At 37.1% G+C, this 17,593-nt stretch overlaps 1 protein-coding gene across 2 annotated transcripts; it reads right to left on the reverse strand.

Annotated features, from left to right (window-relative positions):
- Positions 1-9,742: 9,742 nt before the first annotated feature.
- On the reverse strand, positions 9,743-13,039 carry LOC127093538 (uncharacterized protein At4g15970). Of its 2 annotated transcripts, XM_051032484.1 has the most exons (5): positions 12,586-13,039; positions 10,850-11,215; positions 10,694-10,778; positions 10,297-10,492; positions 9,743-10,180 (listed from the first exon to the last, which is right to left on the reverse strand). In XM_051032484.1, exons 1-5 carry the CDS (start codon positions 12,862-12,864, stop codon positions 10,126-10,128), a joined length of 981 nt encoding a protein of 326 aa, XP_050888441.1. In that variant the 5' UTR covers positions 12,865-13,039; the 3' UTR covers positions 9,743-10,125. The 2 variants fall into 2 exon arrangements, with proteins under 2 accessions (XP_050888441.1, XP_050888440.1); XM_051032483.1 differs by having other exon boundaries at positions 10,297-10,778; positions 12,586-13,038.
- Between the last annotated feature and the right edge of the window lie 4,554 nt (positions 13,040-17,593).

Here is a 17,593-nt window from a genome sequence, read left to right on the forward strand (position 1 = left end):
AAATCAGAGCCAAACCAACACTTGATACCTCCTGGGAAGCACTCAGAGATCAGAGGGAGATTCCCAACGGACTCTACCTGTTCTCCAAGATTGACCCTCCAGAGGTAGTAGTCTACTATCTACAGGACCTTGCCAATCAAGGGATGGATATCTTTGACTTCACAGTGGACTGGCTTCCTGAGCATCCACCTAACTTCATGAAGAGGATGCGAGAGCCCTCTGAGAAGTCCAAGAAGGTGAAACAAGCTAAGCTGGGAGAATCCTCTGGATCAAGACCCTCAGTTCCTCTTGTTGGCTCTCTAGGTAAGTCTGTACATCTCCCTCGCTCTGTCAAAATTAAACCAATTGCTTCTTCTCTTCCCCAAACAACTCCCATATACACCTCTTCTGAAACTCCTCCCTTAACCACCAAATCCTCTAACCCACCCTCTCTCAAATTTAACCTCTCTACCACCACATTACCCATTTCGGAAGCAAAAATTCTAAATGAAACCACTTCACCATCATCATCACCATCTCCTCAATCCCCACCTTACTATGAACTCTCCTCTGACACTGAATTATCTGACCCCCAATCCCCCACTCTGGCTTAGCTGCAAGCCCGTGCTCTGGCCTCTCAACAACCATCACACTCTAACCCCGCACCAGACTTTCCTTCCCCACCTCCTGTACATCCAAATCGCATCGCATCTGAACAAACACCACCACCTACACAACAACTAACCCACTCTGAACCACAATCAACCCAACCACCATCTTAATCAACCCCATAACCTGAACTATCCTCACAGTCACTCCCTGACATTCCGCCACCCATCACTTTTGTTGACCCCACAACTCCCACACTTAATCTAAGTGCCCTAAACTCACCTTCCCCACCCTCTCCAGCCTCTGCCACTGGACCAGCAACTACCCTACCTACCCTTGAAGAAGCAATCCAGGTTTTTGCAGAGTCTTCAGTCGAGAAGGTCAAGTCTCTGACCATCAATTCTGGTATCAGTGATGATCCCTCTGCTGTAAGGATCCACTAGAACAGAGTGATAAGTTGGATGACCTCTGAAGCCTTCAAGCTAAAAGGCCTCTCTGAACAAGTCTGTAACGACTTTATCAGAGACGCTGGTATTAAACTTCAAGAGCGCTTAGCCAGAGAAGCTGAGGAACGGGCAAGAAAGGAAGCTGAAGAGAAAGCGCGCCAAGAAGAACGTCAAAGAATCAAAGAAGATGAAGCCAAGGCTGCTGCTACTGCCGCGGCTGCTACTAAAGCTGAGGCAAAAGCTAAAGTCGAAGCTGAAGAAGCAGCTCGCATTGCTGAAGAAGCTGCCAAAGCTAAAGCTGATGCTCTGAATCAGGGGGAGCACTCCAACTCTGGGTTCGTCCCTCTGGTCTTGAATACTCTAGAGGAACTGCAGAAAGAACAACAGGTAGTTCGGGCCAGGCTGGATCAACAGGACTCAGTCAACGTCAACATTCAGAACATGTTGTCCCAGCTGCTCCAAAGGATGCCTCCGCCTCCAAACTCTTAGGCACCTAGGCTATTTGCATGTTGCTTTCTCTATTTTGTTGTTTTCTCTTTGCTTTCTGCTTTCTAACATATGTGCTGCTTATCTGCAAATGCCTTTTATCAATATCAACCTTTTTTGCTATGTCTTTTTTATTCTGACAAAAGGGGGAGAACTAAAACAACTCTGATGGAAACATAACTAAAACCTCTCAAGCATTGCAAACATCATTAATAAATTATTACTAAATCAATGACTAAAGATATGCAGAAAGGTAGCTAAAGCACTAAACCAAGGAAGGTCCGGTAAGAACTTCTGAGTTATCCAAGGATCTAACTCAGGGGGAGCCCACTTTCCTATCTGATCTAAGATTTTCTTTAATGTTTCACCTTTACTCTGTATTGTTTTGTCATCATCAAAAAAGGGGGAGATTGTAAGAACAAAGTTGGTTATACAATATATCTCTAAGATTTTGATGATAACAAAGGATGAAACAAAAATGGTACTCTAACGAGATTTTTTTCTTAGTGTGCAGGACTCTGATCAAAAATCAGATAGAAAATTACATCAGATACAAAATATTCGATTATCAGATGCTACTCAGAAATAATGTGTCCAGAAGGCTCTGATTCTGATCAATGCAGATACCAACGCAACATAAAGAAGTCAGAAACTCTGATAAAGGATACTGAATCCAGACTCTAAATCTGAAGAAGTCTAGAGTATTTCTGATGTGGTCAGACATAATCAACCTCTGAAGACAAACTCTGATTTATCAAGAGTCTGATGTAGACTCACAAGTTCAGAATGCGTAACCGAAAAGAAATCTTAATTTGGAAAGAATTTATTTCGAGAAGGAAATAATGAGGCGTGCAAAACTGTTTTAGAAAGAAACAAGGAGAGTAATGACATTAAACATTCTTCAATGACCAGATCTTGTCATCACTCCAATGGTCCTTCACAACGACTATATAAAGGACGGAATACTTCACAAGAAAATACACCTGAGACACACAAGAATACAAAAACTCTCAAATTTCCTTCTTATCTTTCATGAGTTGCTGCTTTTACGTGAAAAGCTATGGTTCTTACAATTCTGTAATTCTTGCTTATTTGATAGAAGCACATTACATTACAATTTATACTCTTGCTTAAAATACTTTCTGAAGTGACTTTGTGTAGTCTGAATACTTGAGAGGGCTGAGAGATTATTCTCTTAGACGATTGGTTGTGTAATCTTTCAAGATTAGTAGACTAAGTCCTTTTTGAAGACGAAATCACCTTGGCCGGGTGGACTGGAGTAGATTTGAATTTCAAGTGAACCAGTATAAAACTCTGTGTCTGATTCCTGAAAAAGTTTTTATTTCCAAAACAATTCAAACCCTTTTTCTTGTTTTTCTCAACCTTCAGAGAGATCCATTTCTGCACAGCATTGAAGGAAATTTTCCAGATTTTTCTTCTCTTTGATTCTCTCTTAATACTCATCAATTCTCTTGGATCCTTGGTTGTCTGAAGTCCTACCAATGTAGGAAATAAGATTAAGTTACTTTGAGGTCAAATCGAAGCAACTCAGTTGACACACCTCAAAATTCAACTCCACGTATCTCTCTATATATTTGGAGTTAGTCAAAAATTGAGGTGATATTCGTGATCTACGCCATTTTTTATTTAAGATCATGTCCTTTTTTTACATTTATGATGTGGTGATGATTGAACCAGTCCGACCAGGGTCATCGGAGAAGATGACCGGCCTTTGGCTCCGGCGATGCGCTGGAAGCGTTCAGAGCCATTAGATGAGTTTGAAATGTTTTAATCAGGAGCGTACATTGTGATTACCAAGCGTGTGGATGTTTGACTCAAGTGCATCATGGAACGCGCGCGTTCCACCACTTGATTTGCCACCTCAATTAATGAGGCACATCAAGTGGTCCACGTTTTTTTGATTATCTGATTTTATTTTTTATTCCTTTGATTTTCATTAATTCATACTAATTTTAATATTGATCCAAAAAATATGAGAGTTTCACCAAAAAAATTTAAATAAAACCCTATTTCATTTTCTAAATTAAAATTATTTTTGGGATCATTATTAATATTTTTCATGATTTAAAATTATTTAAAAATACTTTTAAGTCTCCAAAAATTCTGAAATTTTTTCTCCAAGGTCCTTTGACCTTGTTTGAACTATGATAAATCCCATGGCCATTTCTTTGGTGTTTTGATGAGGATTTAGGAAATTGACCAACCATATTTAATTTAATGCATTATTTTTAATATTTTTGATTGTTTAAATGCCAAATTAATTGCGTAGAGCCATTTTAATTGACTTTGTGAGTTTAACTTGTGTTGTTGGGCCTTGTTCAAGGTTGATTTGACTTTGTTAGGTTAAGATCATTGGATTTAGGGGATTGATGGAATGTACATTCCATCCCCCAAAATGAATGAATGATCTTAACTTGGTAAAAGTCCTCCTTTGTCCAATTTGAGTTTGATCTATTTCCCTTCCCACTTCATCTCATTCCCCTTCTTCATGCATTCATGTCATGGACCTATGATATCTCAATATCCTAAGGCTAGTTGATTGTAAAATCAACATAAGTATGGATGAGATTAGGCCCCCATTTTGCATACTCTTTTTATGTGTGGTATGTTTGATGAGCATAGTTCATCATACTATGTCTCTAACATGCATTAACACCAAAATTTTATTGTCCGACCTCAAATAGTTGTGACTTCTACATAAGTCCAATTACGATTGCTTAACATAGCGCTGAATTTTGACACAAAGGCATAACATTCTAGTTAGTGAGATTGTAAGTCTCCCCTCTTTCATGGTATTGTATGGAAACTTGGCCTTTTTTCCTTCCTTTGGAAGACATCTTGGTTCAAGGATCCATGCTTGTGATAAGTGGGTTGAGTGTTCTCCAAAGAATGACTTAAACAAATGCAAAGCAAAAGCAATACTAACTTCTAACTCGTTAACAAATAACATTTAATTTCAAGTCCTTTATTTTCAATGCAATTTAATTTTTAAGCCTTATTCATTTGTCATTATTCATACCATTCTAATTGTTTATGTTAATGTCATTTTCACTGTGTCCACTTGGACCATATTGTGTGATGTATTTTATTTGTGTATATTGTGTTTGTTGGTGTGGTCTTTGACCATTAATGTACATAATAAGAACAAAAACCCTAAAAAATATCTTGTGTGGACTGTTGGTTTCATCTGAGACAATTGGACTTAGAATTTAGGCAACACTACCTATGCAAAGGACTTGGCCAATGCCAACTTTCATGTAACCAAGTGCTTGTGATTTGAAGCTTCATCTGATACATCAGTAAAAATCCATTTGAGTTCATCTGCAACATGATCATGGTGAAGCTGTTATTTTGAACCTGTGATTTGTGCCATCTTGGAATTCATCTGATGCATGGGAAACTTTGAAGAAGATCATGTTGTTACTAAGCTTTAATGTGGCTATCTTTATTTGATGCCTTACTCTTCAAGTTGATATTTTGTGCATTGTTTGTTGCTTGATTCTAAAAAGTCTAAGGGAATTTGGGTTTCTATATGACATTCTTGTCTATTGGATTGCAACCCATTGGTCAGATCTTTTCAACTCTTAACTTTTAAATTTATGCTTAGATTTAGTCTCTTCATCTCCTCCCCACTTCTTTAATTTCAAAATCTCTCCCTCCTTTCAAAAATATTCTTTGGTTGTGTTTGTAGATTTTCAAACTTTGACCACTTTTGCAAACTAGAAACCTTGGCCTTAAGCCATTGCATTTTCAAACTTCTTTTCTTAATCAAACTTGTAAATAAACTTAACTATAGTTGACTTAAAAATTTCAAAAGCCAAAAAGAACTAACTCATTCAAACCATTTTAGGCCTTTGTGCCTTTCAAACTTAAATTTTTGTTAAAAGCAATGCATCCACTTTGAAATTGATACCACGAATTACGAGGTTTTGATCCCTCATTTTTATGTTGGTACGTAGGCACAAGTCCGAAGGTCTTGTCAAACACAAAAATATAATTAACAAATTCTTTTCTCATCCCCCCATTCTATTTGTTTGCAAACATCATTTGTACAAAAACACTTATGCACACAAAAAAAGGGCTCCCTAGGAGTACCTAGGACACTCTGGGTGCTAACACCTTCCCTCTGTGTAACCAACCCCCTTACCTATAATCTCTGACATTTTATTAGTTTTGATTTGAAAACTTCTTATTTTTTGGGTTTTGTTCGTACTTTTCCCTTTTCCCTTGGAAACATTAAAAGCGCGGCGGCGACTCTTGTTATTTAGTATCTTGCTTATCCATAGCTTGATGATCATGAATTTACCACTACATCGATCTCGAGGACTGCGTAGGAATATCAGTTTAAATCGTGATTCAACTGAACAAAAACAAGAGTTTATGGCTTGGAATAAATCTGCACTATAATTAATTTAAACAGAATATAAAATATGGCTTTTACACAAATATGAGAATTATGCCAGGGTATGGTGTGTGATTTTTCTCGGCAATGACCTTGAATGTAAATCTCCTTAACTTGTTCAAATATTCAATTACCATATCTTAATATTGTTTCCTCCTAAAACCTTATAGGGAAACCTTTGGTCATTCATCCTAATATCAAAGTCCTCGGGGAATTATGATGAAACCAAGCTTTTGAATTAACAAGAAATATCCAGTAACTATAGGGTATCCCTAGCCCTAGGTGATATCTACTACAGTTTAATCGTGCAAACACCTTAGCATTGTGATCTCACAAATTGCTAACCATATAACAATCCTTATTTGTCTGATAATGAAAGCATTAAAAACATTGCATAGTTAAATTGAATAACAAACATACAAATTGAGGGAATTAGGAATTCAAAGTCATTACATGATCATATCAGGGACACCCCCTGGCATTGGGGGGTTTAGCCGCTCATATTATTTATAGAAAATACAATATTCAAATTAGACATTACAAGATATGGGGATTTCGTTGATCTTCAATCGCGATCGCTCTTGAAGGATCCCCGTTCTCCGAAACTCTTGATAGTACCAATCTTTAATCTTATGATTCCTTTCTCGTGCAAAAAGTACCTTTTATTTTCCTAAAAAAGTCCGTTAAATAGTCACTAATCAATTAACCGATATAGCAAATACCCAAAATGCCCTCTGGAGTCAGAAACTCTAAAAATCCAATAAAATTAGAAGTTGAGGCGTCCAAGCCAACATGGGTTGTGTCAGGCAACACGGCCGACCGTGTTGGCTTACTGTTTCTCTGCTTCCACAATGACAGATCTAGACTTGCTGACACGGGCACCCGTGTCAGCCCACTGTTTTTTTCCAAAATTCTTCTTTTAGCCTAATGTAGAGAGTGGGACGTTGTGAACAAATGCTCAAAAACCAACATAATGAAATACAAACAAATTTTGGTCGGAGCATTACCATGTTATAATACAAATTAAAAGAAAACACTTTATATTCAAAGTTGGTTGGGAACGCATCTCAAGCGAGATTAAATTTCATTTTTCACGGAGCGAAGCGAGCAGAGAAAACATGTTCGGATAATTCGAAGTATGGATAAACACTTAGGAAGAATTACAATTTTCCATGTATTTGTCTCATTTCAAAAAAAGATTAAGCTTGATGCCCTGATACGCATGGATGAAGTGTGTAGTCTTTGGAAAATGCTTCAGTTTGATGACGATGGTGTGATGAAGAATGGTAAAGTAGGTAAAACAGGTAAAACAAGTATAATTATCTTGCTCGGTTGAGGATAGGAGAATCACTTTATTGTCCGCCAACAAATTTTGAAAGAGTTGGCGACGCATAGGGAATTCTACATATTGTTATGCGAGAAAAAAAGAACATTTTGATGCAATTCACGGTGCTCTTACTTCTTGTGTTAGCGGTCTTGCACCGTTTTTAAAATAGTTGTGTTTCCCTGAAATGGGTCATCTTATAACAAGTGTGTATAACAGAGTATGTGTCATTCTAATAAGATATGGTTTCTAAGAGACATATTTACCACTTCATAGTGGCCCACCTAAAGATCTTTCTGGACACATCATGTGTATTGTGTGGCTTTCAAAATCGCTATATTTTGTTGAAGTTTATTTGAAACCAGAGTGTCCTATACAAAGCACATCATTAGAGTGAACGACACATTCTACAAAAGAGGTATAAACTTGGTCGGATCACTTTCTGGAAAGGATGAAAGATTTCACAAAATTGATCGAGCTTGAAAGAGAATCAAATAAGAAAAAGTCGAAGGAGGAACCGGTAGTAGATTTATGTGGTGACACATCTTTTGAGACATTTTAGATTGTAATTGATACACTTTTTGTGAATGTATTGTCATAAATGATGTAATCTTGATACAACTTAATACATAAGTAATATATATTCAGTAATGGTGGTGTTAATGTCGACTGGTTCAATTTAAAAAATTTACGGTTTGCATTTTTTGTTTTTGCATTAACAGGTTCTGGTTTGATTCTGATTCAGAATAAATCCAGATATGAATATCCGAATAAACGTCATACATATTAAAAAAAACAGCAGAGAGCTTTTCGGATATGCATATCCGTAAACACCATTTTTCGTATAAAAAAAAATCAGGATTTAACGGGAGATATCTCCAAATAGTGACTTGATACCCTGATAAGATTTCTAAGGTCCAAATTGACCTAATACTTGTATAAATAGGGTGTCTCTCAACCCATATTTTCTACAAAACACACAACAACCAGAGAATGAATGCATATCACCACCTTGCATTTGTGTATTTCAATGGCGCAAAACTATCATTTCAATTTCGGATCTGCGACGACATACTTCTCGTCGATTTGAAAACCAAAATGAATACTCTCCTACGATATCCAGAAAATCGGAGAATTGTCAAGCTCGAGTATTGTTCACCATCGCTTGACAGCAAATGGAAGATACAATTCACCAACTTTGAACTGAAGACAAAAGATAATTTACAGGGCATGTGGAGTATATTTTACCATTACGCGTCAAAGTGTCTGATTGAAATGGATGCGAAGATTCAAAGATCTGCTGACAATATTATCAATATGTTGCAACGTTCTGAACTACTTGTTAACGATATGTAATGTTAAATTTATGTTAACAACTATTTATGTAATATTGAGTGTTCTAATTTAATGTCAAGTTGATTTTGTTTCTAGATCTTCCTCATACTGTCTTTATTTCTGGTTTAAAATATTTGATCTATTTTCAGATATGTATCTCTGAAATATGTCAAAAAAATATTTAGAAATGCAATTCCGAACAAAATTTAGGTATAATTGAGGTGCCTCACCCGTTGACGTTCAATTTCGTAGAAAATAGATACTTCAAGAGACGTATCTCCGAAAATAAAAAGCATATTTTACTTTTTGTTTAGGGTTTGGGATAACCTATAAAAATGGAAAAAAATTTGTCATTTTTAAGAGATATCATATTATTATCTATTTCTACTTGGCCCACCTATTTCCACCATCAAATGATTCTTTTAAAGATTTAAAATTCAAAATCAAGTATATTTTTGCACAACTTTCAAATATTTGACCAGTAACATGCCAAACAATATACTACTCTCAACAACCACCCTGCCAAACAAAAATTTAGTTGGTTACCCCGGCAAGAAAGCATCCGAGTAACAACAGAGCTCAAAGGAAATCAATTTGGCCAAAAAATCCTTGGTAGTATTTAGTCCACATGTATTGTTTTTCTTAGTGGAAGCATTTAGAATTGATCCTGAATGTGTGAAATTGATTTACATATTTGATTGACTAGAATTAATTTGGATTTTCAGAATTTTAGAATTTATAGCTTAACTTTTACACTGAAATTTACTGCTTAAGTCACTTTTGTAAAAATTTATCCAAACATAGATCACTTTACCTTCGACTTATTTTTAATATCAAATTTACAAAATCAATTCCCACAGAATTACTTCTTTTTCCGCATAACCAAACACACTGGCAGCTAAATTTATCCAAATGCTTGAACTACAAGCTTTAAAGTGAAGAAACATGTGCAAGAGAATGCTTCACTGCCCAATGTCATCTGCATATCAAATGCCATCAAAGTCGCTAACATGGATTTGCCTCAAGGTATTCTCCAGAAGCAGTGAGGTCTTCCACCTATCAACTTCTGCTCGCGGGCAGACAGAAACTATAAAACTAGCTATCAAATCACTACAATTGTCAATTGTTCACAACAGCTAGTTGTACACAAATACTAACTACTAGTTATAAATTGCTTGGATTTTCTGTGTTCTGTGCTACACAAATGAGAGGATACAAAATGGACAAAGCACCATAATGTTCTACAAAATTGGGTAAAACAGACATATTCAATGAATTGAAGAGCATTTTAGATCTTTTATAAAATACTCGAGAATAAAGACACCTCCTAGCAAAATTGATTTTTCTTTTCAAATTTATACTGGCTAGATCTGACTATACATTAATAGCATTATAGTCCAATTCTTATCGTTTACATTAATAAAGCTAACCTGAAATTTAAAAAGAAAAAAAACCTTTCCTTTTGCACATTTCAGTTGAATATCCAATCGACATATGGGAAAATAACATGTGCAATGAGAACTTTAATCTTCATCAGCACTCCTCTCTGCTGAACCATTGGGCTCGAGGGAATCAAGGCTGAGAAAAAAAATTCACCACCAATAAGAATCCATTAATGAAAAAAGCAGACAACAAATGGTAAACAAAGACGAGATTAAAATATAAGAACAAAAAAGCTAGAGTATATTACCAACCTGCACTTCTGAGGAACCCTCCAGGATACAACTGACAACCTCTTTAAACTTGGAGGCAAAGTCAAATAATGTCTCCAATCCTGGAGCATAATTCTCAGATCATGAATCTTACTACCCATACCATAACAACAGTTTGCATGCATGGTACAAACTTGATTTAGATCTTTACTTGGTTCACAGAGCCCGCCAAAATAAGCTGTATCCAAGAATTTCATCTTCAGTTCGATATAATCAATGAAAGGGTCAACCTTGATGAAATTGAGGACATCCTGATCGTGGTATCCAGGATAGGTTTCTTGTGAGGAGAACCAGAATTTGTAAAACTCTATTGACCTATTATTGGACTTCACAAAGTTGAACCCTCCATTAGGCCTGTTATATATATCGTCAAAGTTACCTGTGAAATGATCACATGCTATCTGGAAATCTGCGTCATGGTGAAATCGGGGAAATGGATCCCTAAACCACATGATATCAGCATCCTAAAATAGGAATACATAAATCAATCCAAGTGAACATGACAAAGTTAGTGATTGAAAATTGAAATACATACCGTAAACACAAAATTGTATCCCATCTCAAGAACTAAACGCAGGAAATCAATCCTTCTCCACATCATCTTCAAATAGCGAGGAGTCATAAAGTATGCCTCTTCATGAAAATCATCACCTTCACTAACAAGCAAAAAGCAATAGGTGTGTATAGCCTGACAGCGTAGAAATGCCTTCTGGTCCAATGCAATAATTATCAAATGATTCAAAAGCCTGCGAGTATGAACTCCAATTCTAAAGCTCTCCAGAAAAAGATCAATCACTGAATTTGGTGCTGCCCATGCTTCATTTAATGTGGTCAATATAACAGTTTTGTCTTCCATGGCAGCCTCCTTCAGAATCTTTTCAAGTGGATATTCATTCCTAGCCTACAGAATAATCAATTCCAAAAGAACTAAGTATGTGACAACTTCTGTGAGTGAACTACACTAACAAACCACAATAACATTAAGAGCTGTCAGTTGGGATCTGCCTATACATTTTGGCAAATCATACCCAAACAGTAAAATTTCATCCTAGCATCAAACAAGGATAACCCAGTGAGTCCCGATGGTTACGACAAAGCATGGTGTTGGACTGGACTAACCCAGTGAGTCCCGATACTTCTCAAATATATCTCTAATACTTCTCAGATACATCGTTGATACTTCTTACCAACTACAGACACAATTGTCTTTCTGGATACCATACACTTTTTATGTGCCGTATTAACTAAAGACACAAAACTGTATGCTTTTTGTGACACATTCACAGTAGATATAATATATACTGATATAGACGAGGGAAATATATATGTAACTATGATTATAAATTGACTACAGACATGTTTATGTACTTAAGAGCTGTTATGCATTGTGCCACCTTTATAAACATTGTGGACTCATTTTGATCATATATCCAAATAAATGTTAACCTATCTCGATTTTTAAAAACTTTAGGTATCCTCGTATCCATTCATATCATATCTATATGGCACCCTGTATCCGAGTCCTATCATATCTATATCGTACCCTATATCCGAGTTCTATTGTATCTATATTGTACCTTGTATCCGAGCTTCATAGACCTAAACATTCACATTTGATTGCACTTTAAATACTGTACTTAAATGACCCATCCTCAACCTTCAACCACAACCAACTATTAAAAATGTAGAAATCCTAAAATATAAATAATTAATTCTCAACTTTCTCACTAGTCATCAATCTTTCTCAAGCAAATAAAGAGTAAATAGAAATTTTAGGTGAGTCGATGTCACTATACTCCTTAAATGTATCAAAATCATAAAAACATACTTGCTTATATATATCTTTTGTTAATCAATTTGGTCCATGAAATTACTAACAAAAGACCCACTTAGCCTATCTTCTTTTCGTGATTTTGATACATTCATAGAAAATTATTAACAAAACAGCATCTTGTAGACAGTGAACTTTATTAACTATACGAAATTCAAATTATACATTATATTAGAAAATTATGCAAAAATCTAAAGTATTGCTCAAATTGATCAGCTTCAATTTTTCCAATTTCACTAAACAAATGGCCTCAGACTCAAAAACCCATGAATTCAGCTAAAAATAGCTAACAAATCACAGTTGATGATTACGGCAGTTACTAAAACCAAATTAGGATAATCTAATTCATACACAAAAAATACACATTCTAAATCACGCCTTCACAATAGTTTCAAAGCGAAAATGGAAACTAAAAAAGTGTGCGATGAAACAGAACTCACCGCAGCGGAATTGTTGGAAGGCGAGGGGAAAACGGTTAAAAAACGAGGGAACGAATAAGCAGTAACGAAGTGAGAGTAACCGGCGTCTCTGAAGAGGAGTATGCAGGATAGAGAAACGACGAAGAAAAACAGCGCTGCAACGAGGATATGTCGGAGATGGAACGGGGTGGATTCCGGCGACATGGAGGGGGGAGAGTTAGCGGCGGTGTTGAGGTGCGTTGACGAAAGGGAACGTCGGCGGTAAAATGGAAGCGTTCGCGGCGGGTGTGAGAAGGACATTTAGTGACGGAGACGGTGAGATCATGTTCGGTGGTGACGTACGGTGTCGTATCCGGAAAACGACAGTGAATTTGAAAATGAAAAGTGGTTGAAGGGATTTATGAAGCCATGATTGATGAGTCTGATAGTGGGTGAAGGTTTACAACTTGCAAGTGTAGTCGCTACTTTGACCATATAGAGTTAAATTGTGTTTTAAACTTACATTAAAAAATTTGTATTGAAAAAATAAATAAAAAATATTTGTAAAATCAAATAAAAAATATATATATATATATATATATATATATATATTTATTTTAAATCAAATAAATTTTTATTTTTCAAAGAACAGTTAATACAACTGATCCAATGGATCCAAGACCCTACCAATCACCTTGAAACGCTATTCTATGATAAGATTATTTATAATAACATGTTCACTTAATCTTTTATGCATAGTATATCTCATCAATATATTATACATAATTATCTCTTTTATCTCAGTGTCTAAACAAATTTGAGAAAAAACACTTCATTCCTAGCTTTTCAGATGCCTAGCTTTTCATGATATGTGAGGCTCCCGGCCAGTATGGTATCAGAGTCTCGTTAAGGAGAAGGGGTGCATATGGTGTGAATATTAGTAAACAAAGTAAGTAAGGGAGAAAACCACTTACACATGGAAACACCTGAACCAAACACTCAATCTATTACTACTACTTCTTCTTTATCTCTCCCTAAACTCTGTAAAAAGATAAATTCTCATAAAATAGAAAACCTTATTGAGTATTCTCATGTTCCAGAAGATGCTCAAATTTCCGAAACAATACCTCCTCTATTAAGTCCGTACAACATCTTCAAAAGACAAAGAAGTGTTACCAAATCCATCCGAAATCTTATCTCTATAAACCGCCCTCATATGAAAGAATATGTCCAGTCGTCTAGACTAGACCAATGTAGCTTAAGAGCTACGAACCAGGAGCAGTACGTAGATTTGGAGATTCCCCAGTATCTCATAAGTCACTGGAAGACTGAAGGATATACAGCCTTACACTTTGGGGCTGTCAGGCTCATCCTTTCCCTACACGGAAGGAAGAACCAACCTGTCTTTTGCAAAATAGCTCTATTGGACTCGAGCTACCTCCACTATGAAAACGCTGTGATAGGAACTGTTCTCACCACGCTGCATGCAGGGAGTGTCGTCCTCACCATTTTTTCTAATTATAACGTGAGTCTCAGTGATAATACTTTATCCACGAGACTTAAAGTACAGGTTCAAATCACTGGAACTGACCAAGTACCAGAAGCTATGTCAGCCACTCTCCATCACCAGATAATATACCGCTTGCAGAATCACTCGATAGATCTCCCTCTCTCAGGTTGCTCTTCTGATTCACTATTGGTTGTCACCAATAGAGAAGAAGACATACCCTCTATAGTCCAAATTCCGAGAAAAATTACAAGGGAAGAGTTAACTCAACTAATTCCACTTGAATGGATAACCAACTACGAGAGACTTCATGTTGATAGAAGGCTTATCCAATCCCAAGAGGCTACTTTCAGAAGATCTATTGACAAGAGAGTCAAGACGATTTTCAAAAAGCCAGACGAAGAGTCGACCTCAATATCTCCAATCTTCCAGACAATGATGATCCAACCAGTTTTAAAAGAAAACTGGTGTCCTGTCTATGTTGTTACAGCAGAAGGAAAACCCATCTACACTGATAAAATAGATGGCCACTTCATCTGGGATGTTGATCCTACAAGATGTGACCCAGATTGTGACTGTTGGATGCACGACAATGATATTGACCGAGATATCATTCTTCCCAAAACAAATAAAAAAGGGAGGTGTAAACCCTTTCCACCTCCTCAAAGAAGATTTGATCCAGACAATGGTCCATGGGTAGGAATCCATGGGAAAAAGAAACCCCTCTCTATCTACGAGGGAGGACTAAAAATCCTCAGGAAAGAAGGATTGTTACCACCTGATGATCCAACCCTTGTTACATGGTCACCAACAGACCATTGTAAGTCACTACATCCTCCAACTGTCGTCCAACCAATTCCTTGTTTTATGTACTCAGCTGCAACTCCAGAGTACGAACGACAATTTCCTTCCCTGGAAAGGAAAATGGATCCAATCACAGGAAGAACATCTAAACCCTTCATTCATCCCAGTGAAGTCCAGCCTGATGGGAAACTTAAGCCTTTAACTCAAGCTGAAGAAGTGCTAAACTGGCAATCTGAAAACATGGTTTCTCAAAATGAGATTCTCCAAAGCCTTGACAAAAGGGTGGATAAGATTGCTGAGAAAATTGATGAGACAGATGACAATCTCAAAGTTTTATCCCAAAAAATGCAGAAGCACTACAGGAGCTTAAAAGCCCAAGTATCTCAGCTGGATCGTGATTTGCGGCAGATGTTAGAAGACAGAACTTTTGGCAAAACTTTTGACCAAAAAGAAAGAGAGATCAGAAATCTACAAGGCCAAGTAAAAGAGATAGATGATTTCTTAAGAGCCTCTCATGAAAGAAAGCCCAAGCCCGTTGAAAACTCTTTCTTTGACCCTCCTGCTTTTCCTACATATTTCAAACAACCAGAAAGGCCTTCTCCTTTCTACCCTACCTATGTGTCATCACCACCAGATCAGGTTAGATACATACCCACAGCTTATAGGCCAAAATCTACTAGAACTTCAACTCCCTCGACCTCCAAGACAAAAGGCAAAGCTTCCTGCCTAAGCGCCTCATCCTCAGACTCTCAGGATATCCCTGAAACACCTCCTCCAAAAATCCAAAAAGAAGAAGAAACTCCAGATAAAGGTTTCCAAGCCATGACGATCACCAGAAAGTACGAATCTTCCCAAGAAAATCACCACCTTGCTGAAACATCGGCACACAAGGAAGATGAGTCCTCGACAGATAGTGACAATAACTCTGATCAAGAAACATCTACTGATGAAACACCGGGATCTCTTTCCTCAAGATCAGAATCTGAAGACAACTATATCCCAAGACTCTTCATGGCAAATATAAAGGAGGAAGATTCCTTCTTTGAAGAAGAGTCCCCTGAAGAAACCCTGATCCCTAAAAAGACTAAACCAAATGGCGGTCCCTGGTTCACCTTTGATGACATACCACCCAGTCGCTGGAGAAAAAGACTACTTGAATTTGGAGCTTGGCTTGACACCCAGATGATGAAAACAAGTGCAGATAGCTATAAGATCATTGAAGAATTTTGCTGTAGGATGACAGGCACAATGAAAGAATGGTATCACAATCTTGGAACCTTCAAACAAGATGAGTTACACCGTTTAGAAACTACAACTAATGTTCTGGGTGTGCTTCATCGTGAATTTATCGGTGATATGGAGATGTTTGATAGGAAAAACAGACAAGAATTCTTTGAGATGAAGTGTTGTTCCCTCAAAACAAAGGATCTTGACAGACACTATCACAGGATGGCACAAAGATATTATGTCCTTAATGGATATAATGACCCTAGTCTCAAGAATACCTATGTCTCCTCTCTACCACAAGAGCTCCAACCAGAAATCCATAGAATGTTAGCCACGACTCAAAGAGATATCCTAACCATGAGTCTTGGACAAATTCACCAGGTGACAATAGAAGCACTTGAAAAGCTTTGCAGTTTTCATCACCAATTTTCTGAAGTTATAGAACAAAAGTCAAAATTCACACACGCGTGTAGAAAACCCTACCTGGAGATTAAGTGTAAAGACAAAAGGTGTAGCTGTACAATAAAAAAGAAACACCAAAGACAAAAATACACCAAGTCTCATAGGACCTTCAAGGGAAAGAAAAGGAAGAATATGAAGTTCTTCAGAAGAAAACCTTTTAGAGGAAAAGGGAAAAATGAGAGATGCTTTATTTGTGGAAAGAAGGGACATTTCTCTAAAGAATGTCCTAATAATACTCATAAAGCCGCAAAACTGATCAACTCTCTTCAACCTTTAGAAGGAGACTTGGAATCACTGTATTCTGAGCAAAGCTCTGCTGACGAAGAAACAATTTTTTCCCTCCAAGACTCTTCGACTGATGAAGCATCATCTTCGGAGTCGGAAGATGGCAGATATCTCCCTGTTTGCTCCTTCAAAGAAATAGGAAGTTCTCTTCCTACTCCACCTCTCCCTTGTGTGGAAGTTCATGTCCACACGACGAAGTTTTCACGTCCAAAGAAAGTTATAGGTTACATGTACACTGGGGCCCAGATTACAATGATGAACCCTAGCATTCTCCCAGCAGAATCGTGGGTAACACATGCCGCATACTTTGTAGCAGCAGATGGGAAGGTTTTCAAGACAGATCTAATGACCAAGGAGAAAATAGGAATAAAATTCTTCCCCGACTGCATCGTCTGGACCAGGGTCATTGGCAGTAATCTTCCAAACAAAGATATTGTAGTAGGAATGGATGTCTATTCAGCATCAAACAAACTTCAAATTCTCCCCACAGGAATCAAGTTCAAAAGAGAATTCAAGCCTTATTCCGGAATATTGAAACTATATTCCTTGTCTAAGATCCCTGCTGGTTATGAAGAAATCAAGTCCAACCTACTCAAACTCTACGCAGACAGCCATGAAGAATTCCGCCATCCGAAACCCCTATGGAAAAATAAGGACTTTTTTGTTCAACTTCCTTTTAAGCTAAATGAAGATATTAATCCAACCAAGGCCACTCATCCAGGAATGAGTCCATCAGATTATTCATTGGCAAGGGAGGAATGCCAC

This window comes from Lathyrus oleraceus, chromosome 6, assembly GCF_024323335.1.
Source record: "Lathyrus oleraceus cultivar Zhongwan6 chromosome 6, CAAS_Psat_ZW6_1.0, whole genome shotgun sequence".
In the NCBI taxonomy this organism is placed as follows: Eukaryota; Viridiplantae; Streptophyta; class Magnoliopsida; order Fabales; family Fabaceae; genus Lathyrus; species Lathyrus oleraceus.